Consider the following 21,657-nt stretch of genomic DNA (forward strand, 5'->3'; position numbering starts at 1 on the left):
CCCCCTCGTGCTGCTATTGTTCTCACCACAATTGTGCAGAGCGGTTATTTGGGTTACCGTAGACTTTGTCAGTTCGAACCAGTCTGGCCATTCTCTGTTGACCTCTCATCAAAAAGGCATTTCCGTCCACAGAACTGCCACTCACTGGAGGTTTTTTTTTTTTTTGTTTTTGGCACCATTCGGTGTCATTTCTAGAGACTGTTGTGCGTGAAACTCCCAGGAGATCAGCAGTTACAGAAATACTCAAACCAGCCTATCTGGCAACAATCGTGCCATGGTCCAAATCACTGAGATCAAATTTTTTCCCCATTCTGGTGGTTGATGTTAACATTAACTGAAGCTCCTGACTCGTATCTGCATAATTTTATACACTGCACTGCTGCCACACGATTGGCCGATTAGATAATCGCATTGATGATTGTTGGTGCCAACTAACATAGTCTATGGTAACTCAGATAACCGCTCTGTACAAATGTGGTGAGAAGAATAGCATCTCAGAATACTATTCTGAGATGCGGGTTGGCGCTGTTTTGGCGGTACGAGGGAGAGCTACACAATATTAGGCAGGTGGTTTTAATGTTGTGGCGGATCGGTAAATGTATATATAAACAGAAAAAAAAAGAAACGTCACTTTTTCAGGACACTGTATTTTAAAGAGATTTTGTAAAAATCCAAATAACTTTACAGTTCTTTATGGTAAAGGGTTTAAACAATATTTTCCATGCTTGTTCATTGACCCATAAACAATTAATGAACATGCACCTGTGGAACAGTCGTTAAGACACAGCTTACAGACAGTAGGCAATTAAGGTCACAGTTATAAAAACTTAGGACACTAAAGAGACCTTTAGGACTCTGAAAAACACCAAAAGAAAGATTCCCAGGGTCTCTGCTCAGCTGCGTGAATGTGCCTTAGGCACACCAAAAGAAAGGTTCCCAGGGTCTCTGCTCAGCTGCGTGAACGTGCCTTAGGCATGCTGCATGGAGGTGTGAGGACTGCAGATGTGGCCAGGGCAATAAATTGCAATGTCCGTACTGTGAGATGCCTAAGACAGTGCTACAGGGAGAGAGGAAGGACAGCTGATCGTCCTCGCAGTGGCAGAGCACGTGTAACAACACCTGCACAGGATCGGTACATCCGAATATCACACCTGCGGGACAGGTACAGGATGGCAACAACAACTGCCTGAGTTACACCAGGAATGCACAATCCCTCCATCAGTGCTCAGACTGTCCGCAGTAGGCTGAGAGAGGCTGGACTGAGGGCTTGTAGGCCTATTGTAAGGCAGGTCCTTACCAGACATCACCGGCAACAACGTCGCCTATGGGCATAAATCCACCTTCGCTGGACCAGACAGGACTGGCATAAAGTGCTCTTCACTGACGAGTCGCGGTTTTGTCTCACCAGGGGTGATGGTCGGACTTGCGTTTATCGTCGAAGGAATGAGCGTTACACCGAGGCCTGTACTCTGCAGCGGGATCGATTTGGAGGTGGAGGGTCCGTCATGATCTGGGGCGATGTGTCACAGCATCATCGGACTGAGTTTGTTGTCATTGCAGGCAGTCTCAACGCTGTGCATTACAGGGAAGACATCCTCCTCCCTCATGTGGTACCCTTCCTGCAGGCTCATCCTGACATGACCCTCCAGCATGACAATGCCACCAGCCATACTGCTCGTTCTGTGTGTGATTTTCTGCAAGACGGGGATGTCAGTGTTCTGCCATGGCCAGCGAAGAGCCTGGATCTCAATCCCATTGAGCACGTCTGGGACCTTTTGGATCGGAGGGTGAGGGCTAGGGCCATTCCCCCCAGAAATGTCCAGGAACTTGCATGTGCCTTGGTGGAAGAGTGGGGTAACATCTCACAGCAAGAACTGGCAAATCTGGTGCAGTCTATGAGGAGGAGATGCACTGAAGTACTTAATGCACTGAAGTACCACACCAGATACTGACTGTTACTTTTGATTTTGACCCCCCCTTTGTTCAGGGACACATTATTCAATTTCTGTTAGTCATATATCTGTGAAACTTGTTCAGTTTTTGTCTTTAGTTGTTGAATCTTTATGTTCATACAAATATTTACACGTTAAGTTTGCTGAAAAAAGCAGTTGAAAGTGAGAGGACATTTCTTTATATATATATTACATTGCATTATATTATATTATATATAATAAGACAATAAAAAAGCAGCTTTGGAATCCAGTGTATTGTTTATTTGCATATTATTGAACATAAGCCTGTCATTGGCATACAGTTCACAGCAATCCATTTTGCAAGTACATTTTGTCAAACAGCCAGAAATTTATTATGAAGGCTTGTCTAAGGACCCGTCAGTGTACACATGCGTCAGACGGATGCTTTTGGAGCGTCTCACTTTGGTTGCGTCACGTCATGAACATACCATTACCATGTTGTGAACTCTGCTGAATGGTTGTTTTGTTCTCTGTATAAGCTGCATGTTGCCTATACAGCTAAAGTTTCGCTTACTGCCCCCTGGAGAAAACAGGTGGTACTTCAAACTTGAATTTCTCAGGAATCTTCCTTATTACGGTCCGGGGACATGATTAATTGCGTTATTTTTTGAACACGTTATTTTTTATAAAATTAAGTGCCCTGAAATAACGCGATAAATTGCCAGCCCTAATATACCGTATATATACAGTATATAGGACGTACTCAAAATCCAATGGATGTAGTTCCCCATATTGTATTACAGGCGTAATAAGCAATGTTTACATGCACTAGTTTGTCAATCTGAATAAATTCAATCCAATTGCAGATTCCGAATGTACTGTTTAAATGTCCCCTAAATTCTGCAGTCTGATACAAATATTCATTTACATGTGCATTACATGTATTCCGAACAAAACTTCTGTGCGTGCGAAGAGGGTCAGTCATTGTGTTCTGAAGAAGCGGAGAAAGGCTGAGAGAGTGAGAATGGCACCATAATTGGCATTTTTTCTTTGTTGAGGTATCTAAAAAACAAAATATGCCAGAAAAGCTTTCTTCTTATGTTACTCACTTTACTCGGCAAACAAAAAATTAAAAGCAGCGTCTAATCCCCCAATAATCAAAACAAGCAAGTACACTTTATATGGGAATGGAATATGGAACAAGCAAGATCTGTGGACTGGATGCTACACAAAAAAAATCTCAAGCAATAATGACAGCGGAATGGAGGATTTAAAAAATAAGCCTACGTCTAAAACCTAGATATTGTAGGCTATCGATATTTTTGAGGTTTATTCAAAGCCTATAATCGTCCGTGTGTAATAAATTTAACATGAATTTTGAGGAGGATGTTTAGGTTATTAAGGCTGTGTTCTCTTTGTATCATCTCTTGTAAAACATATTCTAACATTTACTTTGCTAATATGTCACGTACTATCAACTGTCACTATGGCAAAAAAGGAATGCTTTCGAAATTATGGTTACTACTTTAGGAAGTGAGTGAAGTCGCGTACAGGCAATAGAACACAAAACGCCGTATTGCCGCACCTGCTGCTTGAAGTCCCTATTATGAATGACACACACATACTTTTTTGCCATATGTGATGCTATTAAAGAACATGTGCTCTGCATAATATTCAGTGTGAGCCCCATACCCATAATAATGCCTGTTGTCATTATTTTGTATAAATTAGGTTCCCGCGACGAGTATCATAAATGAACATACAGTTGTGCTCAAAAGTTTGCATACCCTGGCAGAAATTGTGAAATTTTGGCATTGATTTTGAAAATATGACTGATCATGCAAAAAAACTGTCTTTTATTTAAGGATAGTGATCATATGAAGCCATTTATCATCACATAGTTGTTTGGCTCCTTTTTAAATCACAATGATAACAGAAATCACCCAAATGGCCCTGATCAAAAGTCTACATACCCTTGAATGTTTGGCCTTGTTACAGACACACAAGGTGACACACACAGGTTTAAATAGCAATTAAAGTTTAATTTCCCACATCTGTGGCTTTTTAAATTGCAATTAGTGTCTGTATATATATATATATATAGTCAATGAGTTTGTTAGCTCTCACGTGGAAGCATTGAGCAGGCTAGATACTGAGCCATGGGGAGCAGAAAAGAACCATCAAAAGACCTGCGTAACAAGGTAATGGAACTTTATAAAGATGGAAAAGGATATAAAAAGATATCCAAAGCCTTGAAAATGCCAGGAAGGTGCAGCTGATGGGTGTACAGCTCTTCTGCAATGAGAGCAACAGAACTCTAAATAATAATATACAAATACCAGAATGCCTGTGCATGGAAATAATAGACAAACCAATATTTTTATGATTGTCTATTTATTTACAATAATTCTCAACAGTCAACTCATTAGTATTTTGCTTGATAGAATTTATCCTACTATGGTAAGGTATGGGGAAGTCCCCAGTCATGTGGGCACTGAGGTAGGCATGATGACATAACTTCCTTCTTCTCTTGACCATATTTAGAATGAGGAATTAACTTGTGAACCTGTAGATTCCTGGAGGATTGGAAATCGCCATATAAGAATATTACAGTGTATACATCGCATAATTTAGTGGAAAATGGACATGAATAATTCTTCATGACGTAAATATGAGAATCCATTAATATTTCTGTGAATGTGCACACTTTTGGACTAAATGTTCTATTGGATATTGTTCACAGAAGCCTGCTAGGGAAAACTCAGAGGGATTTTACATTGAATGGGTATGTGCGTCTTTATAACGGTTTCATTTTCATTACTCGCGCTTTGATGTTTTGACATGTTGACATAAATTAAGAAATTACTCGGGCAGTATAATTTCTATTGTGAAACAATGGCTAAATATCAAAGCTGAAATATTAGACCTTTCTTATGATGTTATGATGTCATGATTAAATTAGAATTTAATGTCATTAACATACAGTTAATGCAAACAATAACAATCATAAGATCGCCAGCGTTAGCTGCCAGAGAAGGGACTGTATACGTACTGTATGTACAGTGTGTGTGTGTGTATATACACAGTGCATTCATAACGTATTCAGACCCCTTCATTTTTTTTTCACATTTTGTTATGTTGCAGCCATATGTTAAAATGCTTTAAATTATTTAATTTTTTCACATCAATCTACAATCCATACCCCATAATGACAAAGCAAAAACCAGATTTTTGATAGCTTTGCAAATTTAGTAAAAAGAAAAAAACTGAAATATCACATTGACATAAGTATTCAGACCCTTAACTCAGTACTTAGTTGAAGCACCTTTGATAGCGATTACAGTCTCGAGTCAGTGGAGCACAGATCGGTGGAGTGTTGCGGTGATGGCTGTCCTTCTCCAAGTTTCTTCCATCTCCACACATGATCTCTGGAGCTCAACCATTTACATTTATTCATTTGGAAGATGCTGTTATCCAAAGCAACTTACAAAAGAGGAACACATAAGCGAATAATCTTAAGGAGACAGTGGTACGAAAAAGTGCCATATTACAAAGTTTCACTAGCATCAGAATAGTAGTATTCAAAACAGATTAAAGCGCACAAGAATTTTTGTTTTTTTTGTGACTGGTTAAGTGCTCATGGAAAAGATGTATTTTTACCCGTTTTTTGAAGATAGAAAGTGAGTCAGCTTCACGGATGGAGTTGGAATACCACCAAGTGGTACGATGAAGCCGAAAGTACGGGAAAGTGTTTTGGTGCCTCTTTGTGTTGGTACAACAAGGCGACGTTCCGAAATGATTTTAGGTATGCTGGAGCAGACCCAGTGACTGTTCTGTGTGCCAGCATCAGAGCCTTGAATTTGATCCGTGCATCAGCTGGCAGCCAGTGAAGAGAGACAAGGAGTGGTGTAACATATGCTCTCTTTGGTTCATTAAAGACCAGACGTGCTGCTGCATTCTGGTTCATTTGCAGGGGTCTGATTGCACATGCAGGGAGGCCTGCAGTGGGAGCATTACAGTAGTTCAGTCTAGTTATGACAAGTGACTGAACAAGAAGTTGTGTGGCATGTTCAGAGAGGAAGGGTCTTCCTGATATTGTAGAGTGTAAATCTACATGATCTTGCAGCCTTTGAGATGTGGTCTGTGAAATTTAGATTGTTATCGATGGTTACCCCTAGATTTCTGACCGTTTTGGATGGCGTTACTGTAGTTGAACCCAGCTGCACGGTGATGTTGTGTTCAACAGCAGGGTTGGCTGGAAATACAAGGAGTTCAGTCTTGGCTGGGTTAAGTTGCAGGTGGTGTTCCTTAATCCAGGCCAAGATGTCTGCCAAACAGGCAGAGATTCGAGCAGTCACTGTGTTGTTGTTGGGCTGGAAAGACAAGTAGAGCTGCGTGTTGTCGGCGTAGCAGTGGTAAGAGAAACCATGTGCCTGAATGATGGGTCCCAGTGATGTTGTGTATATAGAGAAGATATATACTGGGGTACCTCAGGGTTCAAGCACTGAACCATGAGGTACCCCAGTAAGTAGCTGATGTGGCTTGGACACCTCACCTCTCCAGGCTACCTTGAAGGACCTACCTGAGAGATAGGAATTAAACCAGTCAAGCACAGTTCCTGTGATGCCCAGTGAAGAGAGGGTGGAGAGTAAGATGTGATGGTTGACTGTGTCAAAGGCTGCAGAAAGGTCCAGCAGAATCAGGACGGATGATCTGGATTCAGCTTTTGCCCGTCTCAGCGACTCAGTCGGTCAGTGACAGACAGCAGGGCAGTCTCGGTGGAGTGGCCACTTTTGAAGCCTGACTGATTGTCATCCAGCAGCTTGTTCTGTGAGAGATATTTGATTGAAAACTGCCCTTTCAAGTGTTTTTGCCATGAATGGGATTAGAGAAACTGGTCTGTAGTATTCTACTTGTGTGGTGTTAAGTGCAGGTTTTTTCAGCAGCGGGGTTACTAGAGCCTGCTTAAATGTAGTGGGAAAAGTGCCTGTAAGATGTGTTAATTATGTGTTTGAGTGCAGGAAGGTTGGATAGAGAGATGGCCTGGAGAAAGTGAGAAGGAATGGGGTTAAGGGAACAGGTGGTGGGGTGTTTGGAGAGGAGGAGTTTAGAGACCTCAGTGTCAGTCAGAGGAGAGAACATAGAGTTACATACAGGAGACAAGTGTTTGACAGGGTGTGGTGCTGAGAATGTATTGCTGATGGTTGTAACCTTATTAGTAAAAAATGTGGCGAAGACATCTGCTGTCAGTGATGTGTCAGGTGGTGGAGGGGGGAGGACAGAGAAGTGTATTGAATGTTCTAAACAAGCTGCGAGTGTCTGTGATGCTGTTGATCTGCAGATTTAACATTTATCTGAAAAAGTTGCAAGCAGAGACTGATACTTACCTAGATCTGCTGGATCTTTTTTTGTGATTTAACATTTTTGTTGATTTTTCAAAGCAAACAAAACAAACAAAACATATATACAATAAATCAACATTAACTCCCACTACTACCCCTCCCCAATCAAGAACCCCACCCGACCCCAAACGAACATCCCAGTGGTCTTACCCACGTACACACATATACAGAGAATAAAATAATAATAATAATGAATAAATAAATATATATATATATATATATATATATATATATATACACACACACACGTGTATTTGCATACACATACACATTCGCATACACATATACATACACATATAATAAACATACAACTCTAAACTATCCACAGACCTACTCCGAGAGCCCCCCAAAAACATCAAATATTACCCCATTTCCCATTAAAAGAATCCCATATCCCCAGCCTTCTACATATTACCTCTTCGAAGGCTGCCACCCTTCCCATCTCCTCGCACCACTCCCAAATTGAGGGTGCTCCCACCGACTTCCAACCCCTTATAACAGTCTGCCTGCCTATCATCACACTGGTGAGGATCCAATCTTTTATGTATTTATTGCCAACGTTGATGACCGCCCCATCACCCAAGACACAGAGTCTGGGGCAAAACGAAATCCGAATGCCCAACACGTCACATACTAAACTCTGTACCTTCAACCAAAATTCCTGAATCTCAGTGCACCACCAAAAAACATGGGCCATGTCTCCATCCTCAGATTGGCAACGCCAGCAGGTGGGTGTGTCTTTAAGATCAAGCCTATACAATACAATTCATTTTTAATAACATTAACCTTCCCAATCATCGATAAATGTAATGAAGCCCACCTGTCCACATTGCTCGAAAATCTTTTTATTATAGGGTCAAAATTAACTCTAACTAAATCAGACAAATTTCCTGGGAATAAAATACCCAAATACTTGATGCCCTGTTTGGGCCACTGGAAGGCGCCCGGCTGGAAGGCGGCTACTGGACAGTACGCTGTCAGAGCCAAAGCTTCGGATTTAGCCCAGTTGACTTTGTATCCTGAGAATTTGGAAAAGGAATTAATAATTCTGTGGAGGCAAGGCATAGATCTAGTAGGGTCAGAGACAAATAATAAAATATCATCTGCGTAAAGCAGAAGCTTATGCGCCATACCTCCCGCAATCACCCCTGGAAAATAATCCTCCTTTCTTATCGCGGCTGCTAATGGTTCCAGGGCAAGACAGAACAATAATGGGGAAAGAGGGCAACCCTGCTGAGTGCCCCTATTCAGAGTAAAATAATCTGAAATTAATCCATTTGTTTGTACCGCTGCTACAGGGTGTTTATAAAGTAACTTAATCCAACCAATAAATGTTCTCCTGAACCCAAATATTTCCAAAATCTTAAAGATAATCCCATTCTACAATATCAAACGCCTTTTCGGTGTCAAGTGAGATGGCAGCGACCGGAGACTGATCATTCGCTACTGACCACATGATATCAATGAAACGCCTGATATTATCAGAAGAGCTACAACCCCGAATAAACCCCACTTGATCTATATGTATAAGAGATGTCATAATCGGTTAGCCAAAATTTTTGCCAAAATGTTTACATCTAGCTGGATCAGGGAAATTGGATGGTAACTTTTACACGCGCTTGGATCTTTGTCCTTTTTAAGAATCAGACTGCTCCGGGCTTGTGTCATGGTTGGAGGAAGCTTTCCATTCTTTTATGATTATGTTTATACTTCTAACAAAAGTGGAGCCAATTCTGTAGCCTAAGATCTAAAAAATTCAGCAGCAAAACCATCTGGCCCCGGAGCCCTGTCTGTAGGCTAGGCCTTAATTACCTCGTCAAACTCCTCCAAGGTTATTTCAGCATCCAGATAATTTTTTTGCTCAGTCGTCAATTTAGGGAGTTCTAATGGTTCCACAAAGTTTCTAATATCTTCATCAGTAGACGAAGATGTGGAACTATAAAGATCAAGATAGAATTCTTTAAAGGCATTATTAATATCAATGGCCGAGGTAAAAATGTCACCACCATCAGATTTCATTGAGGGAATGGTAGAAAAAGACTCTCTCTGTTTTATATATCTAGCCAAAAGCTTCCCTGCTTTGTCCCCCGACTCAAAGTATACAGGGAAATGTATAATCCCTATCAGATGGGTTCAAAAGTCTCCAAATATCTGTAAGGCCAAGATTTGTACACATCCTGTGAAGCATCAATGTTGCTCTAGGGGGCTTGCATACTTTTGCTTCACTATGATCAAGGACTGAGTCCATCAAAAGATTAAAGTCTCCTCCCAATAATATATCATGAGGGGTGCCAGCGGCTTGCAACATCCCTTCAAGATCTATAAAAAAGCCCTGATCATCAGCATTAGGTGCCAAAATTAACCTTTGCCCCTGAATTTCTCCTAAAACAATAATGACTCTTCCTAATGTATCTTTAATCTGTTTGAGAAATTTGAATTGTAGATGTTTATTTATCACTATAATGACTCCCCTGCTTTTACTTGAGTCAGCACTGAAGAAAACATGCCCACTCCACATCTTCCCAAATTTTTCCGCTTCCTGCGAGGAGAGATGTATTTCTTGAAGAAACACTGTCATATTTCTTATGCTTAAGAAAAGAAATAACCTTCCTTCTTTAAATGGGGTGCCCCAACCCATTCACATTCTATGTGGAGAGAGATAACCTACTCATATTAACATTTGACATTTTTATATAATAGAAAAAATAAACTGTGTGTCAAAAATAAGATTATACAGACCACATTCCCCATTAGTGCAACAATAAAACCCCGAACAAAACAAACAGAAAAAAAGACAAATGTGCACATTAACCCCGCGCACGACAGCGCCAACTGGCGTTGATCCCTCTAAACTCAAAAGGTCCACGTATGCCTATGAGAGCCCCCGCGACAACTTTGCTGTCGGATTGCTCAAGTCCGGTGCTTATGCACACATTTTGTGAGGCAAAATTACATAACAGAAAATACTTTGTAAAACAGACCCCAGCCAACAGGCAGAAATAACACAAAGAACATGTTGATTCATTCACAGAACTGTCTCGAAGGTGTGTTCCTCCACAAAACAACTTTCAGCTGATATAAAGCCGTTCAGTTTCCTCGGACAGACAAACAATTGTTCAGTGAGCCGGCTGTTATGAGTGCAGCAGATGACGTAATCATTCTAATATCCCTTAGAAATATTCCACAAACAAACTCCAGCCAACAGGAGGTGCAAGTACAAAGAACAAACAGATTCATCCACAGCTGTCTCGAAGCAGTGTTATTCCACAAAACAAACTCCAACCGCTAGGCGGAACCAGCACAAAAAGAAACAAAATAGTCATTCTGGTTCCTCGCACTCGGAGGCCGCGTAGAAAAAAACACCATGACTTACTCAGTCCGTGATCTTTATAAAGGACATCCTTTATGTGAGCATGTAGATATTTTGGTCACTATGGATGACCGCATTCTCAATCTGGCCGGGAACTTCACAGTAAAGGCGATCTTCTGTCAATGCAAAAGTTTCTTGAAGGAGTCATGCCACAAAACAAACTCCAGCCGCTAGGCAGGGCCAATGCAAAAAGAAACAAAAATGGCACCCAGCTTCCTTAGTCGAATCACTGAACAGCGAGTCAGCCACTCTCATAAGAAACGCCCAGTGGTTTTACTCACCCATAGTTACTATGTAGGCCAGTGACTGCTTGGGGCATAAAAATACTTTGCTGCCGTCCTTGGTGTCTGTTCTCAGCTTGGCCAGAAACATCAGTGCAAAAGCGATCTTCCGTTGAAGAGTTTCTTACATTCCTTGAACCGATCGCGTTTCTCTCTTGTAAAATTCGCAAAGTCCGGGAACAAGAAAATATTGTGATTCTTCCAAGAAAGCTTTCCTTTGCTCCTCGCCTGGCGCAACATGAGATCTTTATCGGATGATCTCAGAAATTTGGCCAGAATTGATCAGGGCCTGTCTCCCTCAGCAGATCTGCGAGCAGGGACTCTGTGAGTTCGCTCGATTTCCAGCTTATGGCCTGTTATGTCGAGCAGACTCGGGAAGAGCTCGTCTAGGAATTTCACCATATCTCTGCCTTCTTCATGCTCAAGAATTCCAACAATCTGTATGTTATTCCTTCGGCTCATATTTTCGAGATATTCCAGTTTTTCCAAAATGTGTTGCAGGTCTATTTTGGACGCGGGTGGATTAGTGGATAATTCCCTTTCCGATTATTCCAGATAATCGATCCGTTTCTCAACATCCGCCACTCTTGTGACCAACTCAGAGAATTTTGTTTCCATCGCCGTAATCAGTCGACACATTACAGCGAGATCCTCCAAATCAGCAACAACCTTCATCAGCATCACCGAGATGTTGGACAGTTGACGCTGAATTTCTTCTCCCGATGTGCCGTCCAAATTGAGTCCCCGGCTCGGAGGGCCATCAGAGGTTTCAGTTAGAGCACATAAGTGTCTTTTAATGTCTCCAGAGTCTGAGGATTTTGACTTCTTTGCCATGTTTACCTCAAAGAGCAAATATGTAACTGGGTGTATCGAATCTCACCGGATTATAACATGAAAATAATAATAAAAAAAAATAGCAAAGTGCGCAGAGCTTGTTGCTCACACGTCTGCCTCTCGCATGGTGTCACGTGACCTCCTCGATCTGCTGGATCTTTAGATTTCCGCCATCTCCTCTCAGCTGCCCTGAGTCAGTCCAATGTTCACGAAGGACGTCAGAGTGCCAGGGGCTGGGTGGTGTAGTACGTGCTGGCCTAGAGGAGAGAGGACAGATGCTGTCTAGGCAGGTTGTTAAAGTAGAGCTTAGTGTGTCTGTGGCAGTGTTTAAATCCAGGGTGGAAAATACATTTTGTGTGGGAAGACAGGTAGAGACAGCAGTGGAAAAGCATGAGGGTGAAAGAGAATGGAGGTTAAGGCGAAAGGAAACTAAAGGCGGAGTCTGTTTTAATGTAGATGGGAGAGTCATGTTGAATTGAACAAAGCAGTGATCAGAGACATGTAAAAGAGTAAAAAGAATATTTGAGTTGGTACAGTTACGTGTAAAAATGAGGTCAGGCTGGTTACCCGATCTGTGAGTTGCTGTAGTGCTTAGTCTTTCCAAGTCAAATGATGCCAGAAGAGCATGAAGTTCAGTGGCCTGGGACTTGTCTTGGTGTATGTTGAAATCACCAAGAACCACAAGTGGCCTACCATCCTCCTGGAAAAGAAAGTTTGATAAAGTTTGCCAGCTGACCTGGAGGGCGATAGATGACAACAACATGTATTTTTGTGGGTTGCATTGTAGTAATAGCATGGATTTCAAAAGAAGTATTGTTACATAGAGAAGAGTGTGGTGAAAAAGTCCAGTTGTTTGGAATGAGCAAACCTGTTCCCCCACCCCTACCGGTGTGTCGAGGGGTGTGAGAGAAGTTGTTGTTGGAGAGAGCAGCAGGTGTTGCTGTATCCTCTGGACGTATCCATGTTTCTGTCAGTGCAAGGATGCTGGACTGTGTGGCAAAGGCTGGAATGAAGTCAGCTTCGTTCACAGCTGACTGGCAGTTCCAGATTCCCACTGAGAAAGAGAGCGGAGCAGGTGCTTAAGTGCAAAGTGGCCGTAGGTTGTGTGGGTTGCATTTTGTCTTGCGTTTATATCGTGTAAACTGTCTGTTACAGATAACAGTGATGTGTTTGAAGGCATATGTTATTTGTGAAGTAGACATGATAGTGTGCAGAAGGAAAATAAAAGTAAAAGGTACTTAAGTGCTATGGTGAGTGGCGCCTTGTCGTGTCCTTCCTCGGTGGACTTGCACAGGTAGACTCGCTGGTCTTTACACAAGTAGGTCTTTACACGAGGGCTACCACTTCCGCTGCCGCTTCTGTGTCAGCATTCACGTCAAATATATACACGCTGCTAATGAGCTGTAAAGTGAAAAAAGCAGGACACGGCTTAATGCTACTTAGCACAACAAAGCTAGTCACGTGGGCAAACGAAACTAAGGGTCGCGTGAGGTGACAAGCACAGGAACAAACGCGACTTCAGTACACCGCAAATAAATTATGCTACACTTTGGCATATATATGACTCATTTTAAAGATAACAAAACAATCATAGATAGTATTTACTTATTAGCTAGAGTATTAGTTTTTGTTTGAGTAAAAATGTAGAATTTACTTAATATTTTTAAGTTCATGCTTTAACTTATTTGATGTAGAAAGTATGTAATCTTTTCTGCTATTTTTACTTCACCGGCAAATAATTTTTTTTTCAGTTTACACTAATGGTTTGTTCACTCTCTTGCTATTGCACACGTGCCAATAATTACCTGTCTGCGTGTCGTGGTGGTACTCCTCAATGCAGTCCATGCATTCCGATGACCATTAACACCCTGTGCTAATGGTACAGCCCACAGCGAAAATTGCAAGACACAAAAATGTAAAAACAAAAATTAAGTCATTATTTAAAAAAATAATTTCTAAAGTCACAATTTAGAAAAAATGAAAGTGGAGAAAATTAGATTAAATTATCCATTCATGAAGTAACCAAAAAAACAATGAAAGTTTCAAACGTTTTATTTTTGGGGGGGGGGATTGGTATGATCTGAAAGCTGAAAAGCGTTACACTGGAACGTTAGCATCGCTTTAGTTTAGCCTTGCCATAGTTACAGTATATTTACGTTGTATTTAATGAGGTCAACACTGATTTTGGTTAAACTTTACCACTGTTTTCACAACATTCTCCCTTTGTTGGATTTCAGTGCACATTGTGAGTGTAAACATTTGGTTTGAACTCGTGTAATGTGTGTCCATCAAAGAGATCCATGCACTCCATTTTCATTTAATTTAATTTCACTTTATTATACTATCTGTTCTTTACAGTCAGTTGTTGTTCAAAAAGTAAAAAGAAAGATTCATTTTAATCAGACATAGCACGATGCAATAAAGAAATCTTCCTCTCTTTAATGTGCGCTGAACCGAAACACTTCTGTAGGGCGCTCGCTTAACTGCCGCTATTCTTACATAGTACCTTTAGCACTTGTTATACAATTGAATGTTAACTCAATGCAAACTACTTGTAAATTAGACAAATTATTTTAAACTGTGACAGCTCCTACCATTATAATATATGTAACATATTGATAAAATATTATTGTAATAGTGATGAAAAACAAATTATAAAAAAACACATGCTATATATTTTACTAATAATGAAAGCGGACGATCTCTACTTGCAAAGTTTTGAATTTTCTTTCATTTTTCATGCATTTTCAAAAACTGCACTTAACAGGACATCACAACGTGTGTGAAGTGCTGAAATATGACCATATAGTGTCGCTCGTCATTGTAAATTTATAATAGCTTTGCGAATAACTATAAATACCTGTAATTTACCTCGCTGGGAAATGCTTCTCTTAAATAATCAAGCAATGTAATCAGGGAGTCAAATATAGAGTATAATTAGTATTGAAAGATCAAACTAATAAAAGATTTCTGTGGGTTTAAATACTATGTTTTATTAAATGTTTTTGATGGTATTTATGTTCCCGTACACAGATGATCTCCTCTCCCTGATGTCTTAAAATAGCTTTTATAACTACAGATGTGTTATAATCTTTCCGATCACCAATCCAACAATCCACTGCTTTGAGTAAATTTTTTATACTATACTGTTGTTTAGTCTTTCATTAAATTCTATTTAATCAATATTTTGGCACATTTTGAAATTCATTTTAACTACAAGCAAGCTTAACACATTGTGATACTGAAAGCTGATTAGCTTGAATGGTTACCTCTGATAATGATGTTATAAATGTAGAAAAGAGGCAAATTTCATTTTGCCATTTTCTGACGCATTTTGGATGGAAGCAGATGCCGTTGTGTCATTTGAAGATATATATTGATTGGACAGCTTACTAATGAGTGGAGGCTTTATGCTGTCAGCCTTCTCTGACATTAATGCCGATTCATACAGTTATCAAATCTTACCTGGTCTACCTTGTGTATAAAAAAAAGAGAAGAAAAAAAACATATTTTCCCATGAAAGGCATCTGGGTTATGTAAGTTAGTAGGTAAACTGAATAGAAACAAATGTTAATTTTATCACTTTTTTTATTACCTTTTTTTTTGTGTGTGCTATTTTTGTTTTTAATTTTAAATTAATTATCAGCCTCCCTTACCTCACCTGATGGGACGCCACTGGTATGAAGTCCTTGAAAATAAAAAAAATTAAAAGTACTTGAAATTCCTTGGTTTTCATTCCTTGGTGCCTGTATGAATCTTGAATTTCATTGTCTGGGAAAATTGTGGATCAACTGAGTCTAGTCTTCTGTGTCTTCTGTGAGGAGCACTATTTGCATGACATGTAGAGTTTGTTACTATGTAGAGCATTCCAAATCAGTCACTTATGAGGTTCAATTTCAGTTAGAATGCTGCCTTAGAAAGCAGCTGCCTATGTAGGAAAAAGATAGCACAGTAGCTCACTATGTTTTGGAACAGAGCTATAGAGACTGATATCTTTAGGGCCTCATCTATCAAGTGGTGTATTGAGATGTTTTTTTCTTAACTTTTGCAGAACACTGAAGAGGCCACTTCATCTACGTTTTTGAAACCAAAGACAGATAAAAAGTCCCTCCGTAACAATGGTATGCAATTTCAAAATTTTCCAATATCTCATGTTATTAAAGGATAAGTGAACCCAAAAATTTTAAATGTGTAATTTACTCATCCACATCATGGCGTTCCAAGCCTTAATGTCTGTCTGTCTACTGTGGAACACAAAAAGAGATGTTAGGCAGAATGCCCAAAGTTTACAATGAAAGTAAATGGTGACATTAAAGTATTTCCTGTGACCTGTGCGCAATGATCAGAATCTTCTGAAGCCAAAAATAATAGCTTTGTGTGAGGTACAGAAAATCTAGCTGAAAAATTTACCCCTGTTGGAGCTCTAATATCTCATTCACGCTTGAGTACATTCAAATTTACAGTGTTGCTATAGGCTATAACACACAACAACCTAGGGCATTCGGCATCATTGACATCAAACATGCATGTTGTGTCTTCATGCAGCAAATTTGATTGTGAATGAAGATTTTAAGCAAATAACAACTTTAAATCTGTTCCTCACTAAGCTATCATTTTACATCAGAATACTCTGAGAACAGAGCACAATTCACATGGACTATTTTAATGGTCTTTTATGTCAGTTTTTTTTTTTTTATCCCAATTTGGAATGCCCAGTTCCCAGTGTGCTTTTAAATCCTCGTGGTCGCATAGTGATTCGCCTCAGTCTGGGTGGCAGAGGACGAATCCCAGTTGCCTTCACATCTGAGATCGTCAACCCGCGCATCTTATCACGTGGCTTGTTGAGCGCGTTGCCACGGAGACATGGCGCGTGTGGAGGCTTCATGCCATCCACGCTCAACTCAAGAACGAACCACATTATAGCGACCACAAGATTACCCCATGTGACTCTACCCTCCCTAGCAACCGGGCCAATTTGGTTGCTTAGGAGACCTGGCTGGAGTCACTCAGCATGCCCTGGATTCGAACTCGCGACTCCAGGGGTGGTAGTCAGCATCTTTACTCGCTGAGCTACCCAGGCCCCCTGATAAATTGTCATATTTAAGGTGTATGTGCTTAATACACATACACCTTAAGTAGTAATTTATTCATATTTAACTTGGAATCAAATCATAATAGGACTATATGATTTCCTTTAAGGCTTTAAAAACGTTAAACATTGCACATAGAATGACATGAAAAATAATAAGTATTCCAAATACTTAAAATATTCCAAATACTCTTTTTGGTCAACTTTACATTTACAACCCAGACAATTCTATTCTATTCTAATCTATTCTATTAAAATTATGCAATAGTAATATATTTCTGTCCTAAATGTAAAGGGTCTCCAAATAAACCCACGAACCCTTATTTAGGAAAACGAAACAAGATTCTATGACTATTTGAAAATGTTTCTCAACAGAAAAAGCATGTCATAAACATGTCATATTTAAGTGGACCCAAATCATCCATTACACGAACATTCAAATAAATTAAAACGGAGTGCTTTTTCACTATCAAAATCCTTGCTTGTATTTTCGCGGGAGTTTGGCGCGAAACTCGACAAACGGCACGCGCATCACATCGTTTCAAAATGGTTCAGCTTCACACACTCTTCGACAGCTGCTTTGAAGTGCGGCCGGTCTGCGGTTCATTTGGAGTGCTGAGATAATGACAAGATTGAAAATGAGGCATGATGCAGTCATGGTTATCATGGTATTTCTATATTTGCTTAAAATTCCCTCATTTGGACAGTGAAATGTGAGTAGAATTTGAAGTTTACAATAATTGTGGTTAGATAAAATAATCTCAATCAGGCATATAATGCAGCCATGTTTGGCAAGCCTCGAGGTACTTTTGTCATAACGAAATGCAAAACGGACTGGTACCACTTCACCTTCACATAACACAAATCAATTGAACCACAAAAGGAAACACACGGTTTGCTTGTAGGACCTTTTAGGGGGGGTCTGAGATAATTTAGGTTGTTCACATATACACGTTTTGTCGCTCTGAGACCGTTTGGAGTGCTCAAACCAGATGTGAAAACGCTCTAATATTTAGAGGTTTTTGATCCAATAATTAGTACCTCTGTTTTGTCAGAATTGAGCAGAAGGAAATTTCTGGCCATCCAGTCTTTGATGTCATTGATACACTCTGCTAACTTGGAAACATTTTTAAATTTCATCAGGTCTTGAGGAAATATAAAGCTGAGTATCATCGGCATAACAGTGAAAACTAATTCCATGGTTCCCAGGGGAAGCATATATAAGGAGAAAAGCAGGGGATCTAAGACACTGTGGCGCTCCGTACTTCTACTTGATCTGAAAACTCCTCATTTACACAAACAAAGTGTTAGTGGTCAGATAAATAGGACTTAAACAGTAGCACTTTATTTTACAGTACTGTTCTACATTTACTATAATTACAGCAACTACAGTAATTAATAGGTACTATCCCTAAACCTAACCCTAACCTTAACCCATATGTACATGTAGTTACCTAATATTACTCAGTACTTTCTTGGGTAAGTACACTGTAAGTATACTGAAAGTACACGTACTGTAAAATAAAGTGCGACCACTTACACCAAGCTAATACCTGTCCACAAATGCCAACATAATTCTCAAGTCTATCCAAGAGGATGTCATAATCTATGATGTCGAAGACAGCACTAAGATCTAAAAGCACTAGAAGAGAAATGCAGCCGCGATCAGATGATAAAAGCAAGTCATTAGTAACTCTGATAAGTGCCATCTCTGTACTATGATGGGGCCTAAATCCTGACTAAAATTCCTCACAGATACCATTTGTTAAAAAAAAAATTGGAAGGACACTGCCTTTTCTAGTATTTTAGACATAAACGGGAGATTTGAGATCAGTCTGTAATTAGCCAACTCTCCAGGATCAAGCTGTGGTTTCTTTAAGCGGTTTAATAACTGCCAGCGTAATAGTTTTCAGTACATTTCCTAAAGATAGTGATGAGTTAAAGGCATAGTTCACCCAAAAATGAAAAATCTCTCATGATTTACTCACCCTCCTGGCATCCCAGATGTGTATGACTTTCTTTCTACAGCAGAACACAAATGAAGATTTTTAGAAGAATATCTTGGCTCTGTAGGTCCATACAATGCAAATGCCAAAATTTTGGGAGCATAAAAGTAATCCATATGACTCCAGTAGTTTAATCCATAACTTCTAAAGCAATATGATAGGTGTGTGTAACAAGGGTTAAAAATGGGCAAGGAGGAGGCAGGAACCTGACAAAGCATCAAAGTAATATTTGAATGAAAACTTAAAAAGACACAAACACACACACGGCAGCTGCATGTGGCTCGCTCTCTCTCGAACTGCTACATCCGGCTCAGCTTAATCCCTCTCCTCGACTGATTAGCCTCATCACACTCCTCCCTCCTTTGCCTCAGGCCGGGGAACCTCCAGCATGACGTACATCCCCCCCCACCCTGCCGGCAGGCTTTCCCCACCTTTCGAGACCTGGGAGGGAGACAAGGGGAGGGAAAAGGGGAGAGGGAATGAGCATGGCGGAGCGACAGTGAAAGAAAGAGAGAGGAAAAAAAATTTGCTCGCTGTTTCCCAGACATGCCGTGGCCTGGTCCTCGACCACTCCTCCACCCTTTGGCAGACGACAGTCGCTCCTCCCTGGGTGGACAGGAGCGAGTCCTCCGACCCTTGGCGGATGGAATGCCCCTCCGCGATCTGGCAGCCGGTAGCGAGCCCCTCTGCCCCTGGCAGCAGCTCCACAGCTCCAGGCGGCCGGCAGCGAGCCCCTCCTCCCTTCGCGAATGGCGGCCATTCCTCCACGTCCAGGCGGCCGACAGCGACTCCTCCATGCCCCAGCGGACGGCCGCGGCGAGGACTCCACGACAGCGCATACCTCCTCCTTCCCGGGTTTCGAAATCAGTGTAACAAGGGTAATATGGGCAAAGAGGACGCGGGAACCAGCTGAATAGTCAAAATAAAGTTTAACGAAAACGTAAAAAGTCATAAACGTAAACACACACGGCAGCTGCGTTTGGTGCTCTGTCTCTCGAAGTGCCGCATTCGGCTCGGCTTGATCCCTCTCCTCGGCTGATTAGCCCGATTGAGGGCCGGATGTGAGTAGATATTGATCAATTACTCAAATCGCGTTAAACTGATGGAATGGTATCGTTAATATCTTCAGAACGATTTGACATATCAATTCTTTTGATAACTTTTTGTCAGGAGGGTTGGTAGATGATGTATATCAAATTGCATGCCGATCGGACTAACGGTCTAGGAGTAGTTCGAAAAAGTAGGTTTTTTAAAAAAAATTAAAATGGCTGAAAAAATTATAGACGGAAATGAAATAGGATATACTTTTTTTATATACAATATTTTGTAGGGCTTGACTCAAGGAATCGGAGGGGAAAAAATTTGATTCTAGCCCTTACGGTTGCAGAGATATGAGCCAAAATGTAAAAGTGTTTATTATAGCCCCACCGAAGGTCAGATGGGTGTGCGTTTGTGTGCCTGAGTAGTGAGGGGGATTTGGGATCATCCTGCCAAGTTTGGCGTCTCCACGATTTACGGTCTCTGACACCCAGACACTTTTAGTGCAGAAAAATAAAATTGGTACAATTACAATAGGCTTCGAAGCTGCTGGAACCCTCTTGTAATTGTACTAATTTTCTTTTTTTTTCTGTCCACATTTCACAGGTGAAGTTTATTGTCCCAGTTGTTAATTTCGGATTTATGACTCCATACACCAAAATGAAAGCCATACCCCGAATGAGGACACTGTTTAAACCTTTGCTTAGGATTCACTCTCACACAGCCTGTTTTTCAGGATACAATCCTCTGTCTGGAGATGGAGGAGGAACATGCTCTTGGAGACCAGGCAGGAGAGGGCCATTCGCTGGTGGATGAGGTTAAAGGAGGGTCAGAGTGACCTCTGACCCTTACACACACCCCCTTTCCTCCCCATAGGAACATGTACACATTAACTTGATGAAGCTGTCAGCATTCATTATAGAACAGTAGCAAATGTGATTAATAAGGGTCTTCATGTAGGTTTTCATTTTTATTTTCTGTTGGTAGGCTGGCTTGTCACTGGCTTGACTAAGATCCATCACACTTAGTATGCAATGTATTCTAAATACCAGTATGTTTTAAAGGGATAGTTCACCCAAAAAATGAAATTCTCTCATCATTTAGACATTTTTTTTCTCCTTTCATGCTCCACAGAATTTTCATTTTTGGGTGAGCTACTCCTTTTAAATTCAGTGTAAACATTATGATTACAAGCATCATTACAAGTTATATTTTTCAAAGAAAAAAATGTTTTCATTTATTTTTCTGCACTTTATGCACATTATTCTTAAACTATTGTCCATATATGATTGACAGCTTCCAATGACGCCTCCTCATCAAAGGTATTAATACCCCTGGGGCTGGTTGATGACTTTAAGTTATGAAACATGTTCCTGTTCATAGAGAGTAAAAAACAAAACAAAGGACTACATTTAAATAATATGAAGTTTTTGTATTCTATTATTATACAGAAGTCAGTAGTAATTGCTGTTGAACGACAAATCCAACAATGCAATTTTTTATCAAGTTTGGTGTTTTATAAAGAATTTGATGAACATGTCATCACAAATTCATTTTATTGTTCTTGCAATGGGTTTCTCAGAATTAAAAGCATTCTTGCTCAATGTTTGTCCTTGTCTGTTTATTCAGTAAAAAAAAAAAATAAATAAATAAAAATAAAATCTATTTAATCATGTTAAGTGTCTGTTTACAAGGATGTATACAAAGCACCATTATTTGTGCAC

General features: G+C 40.3%; 1 protein-coding gene across 3 annotated transcripts in view; it reads left to right on the plus strand.

Annotated features, from left to right (window-relative positions):
* selenos (selenoprotein S) overlaps nucleotides 1-21,537 on the plus strand; it is a 48,238-nt gene extending 26,701 nt beyond the window's left edge. The window contains exons 5-6 of one of the 3 annotated variants that reach the window (XM_051712344.1): nucleotides 15,852-15,921; nucleotides 20,658-21,537. In XM_051712344.1, coding sequence (XP_051568304.1) covers nucleotides 15,852-15,921; nucleotides 20,658-20,749 — 162 coding nt within the window. In that variant the 3' untranslated portion in view covers nucleotides 20,750-21,537. The remainder of the gene's footprint in view (nucleotides 1-15,851; nucleotides 15,922-20,657) is intronic. The other 2 variants (XM_051712353.1, XM_051712364.1) reach the window with 2 other exon arrangements.
* The last annotated feature ends 120 nt before the right edge of the window (nucleotides 21,538-21,657 follow it).

The sequence above is a fragment of the Myxocyprinus asiaticus genome, chromosome 1 (genome assembly GCF_019703515.2).
Source record: "Myxocyprinus asiaticus isolate MX2 ecotype Aquarium Trade chromosome 1, UBuf_Myxa_2, whole genome shotgun sequence".
In the NCBI taxonomy this organism is placed as follows: Eukaryota; Metazoa; Chordata; class Actinopteri; order Cypriniformes; family Catostomidae; genus Myxocyprinus; species Myxocyprinus asiaticus.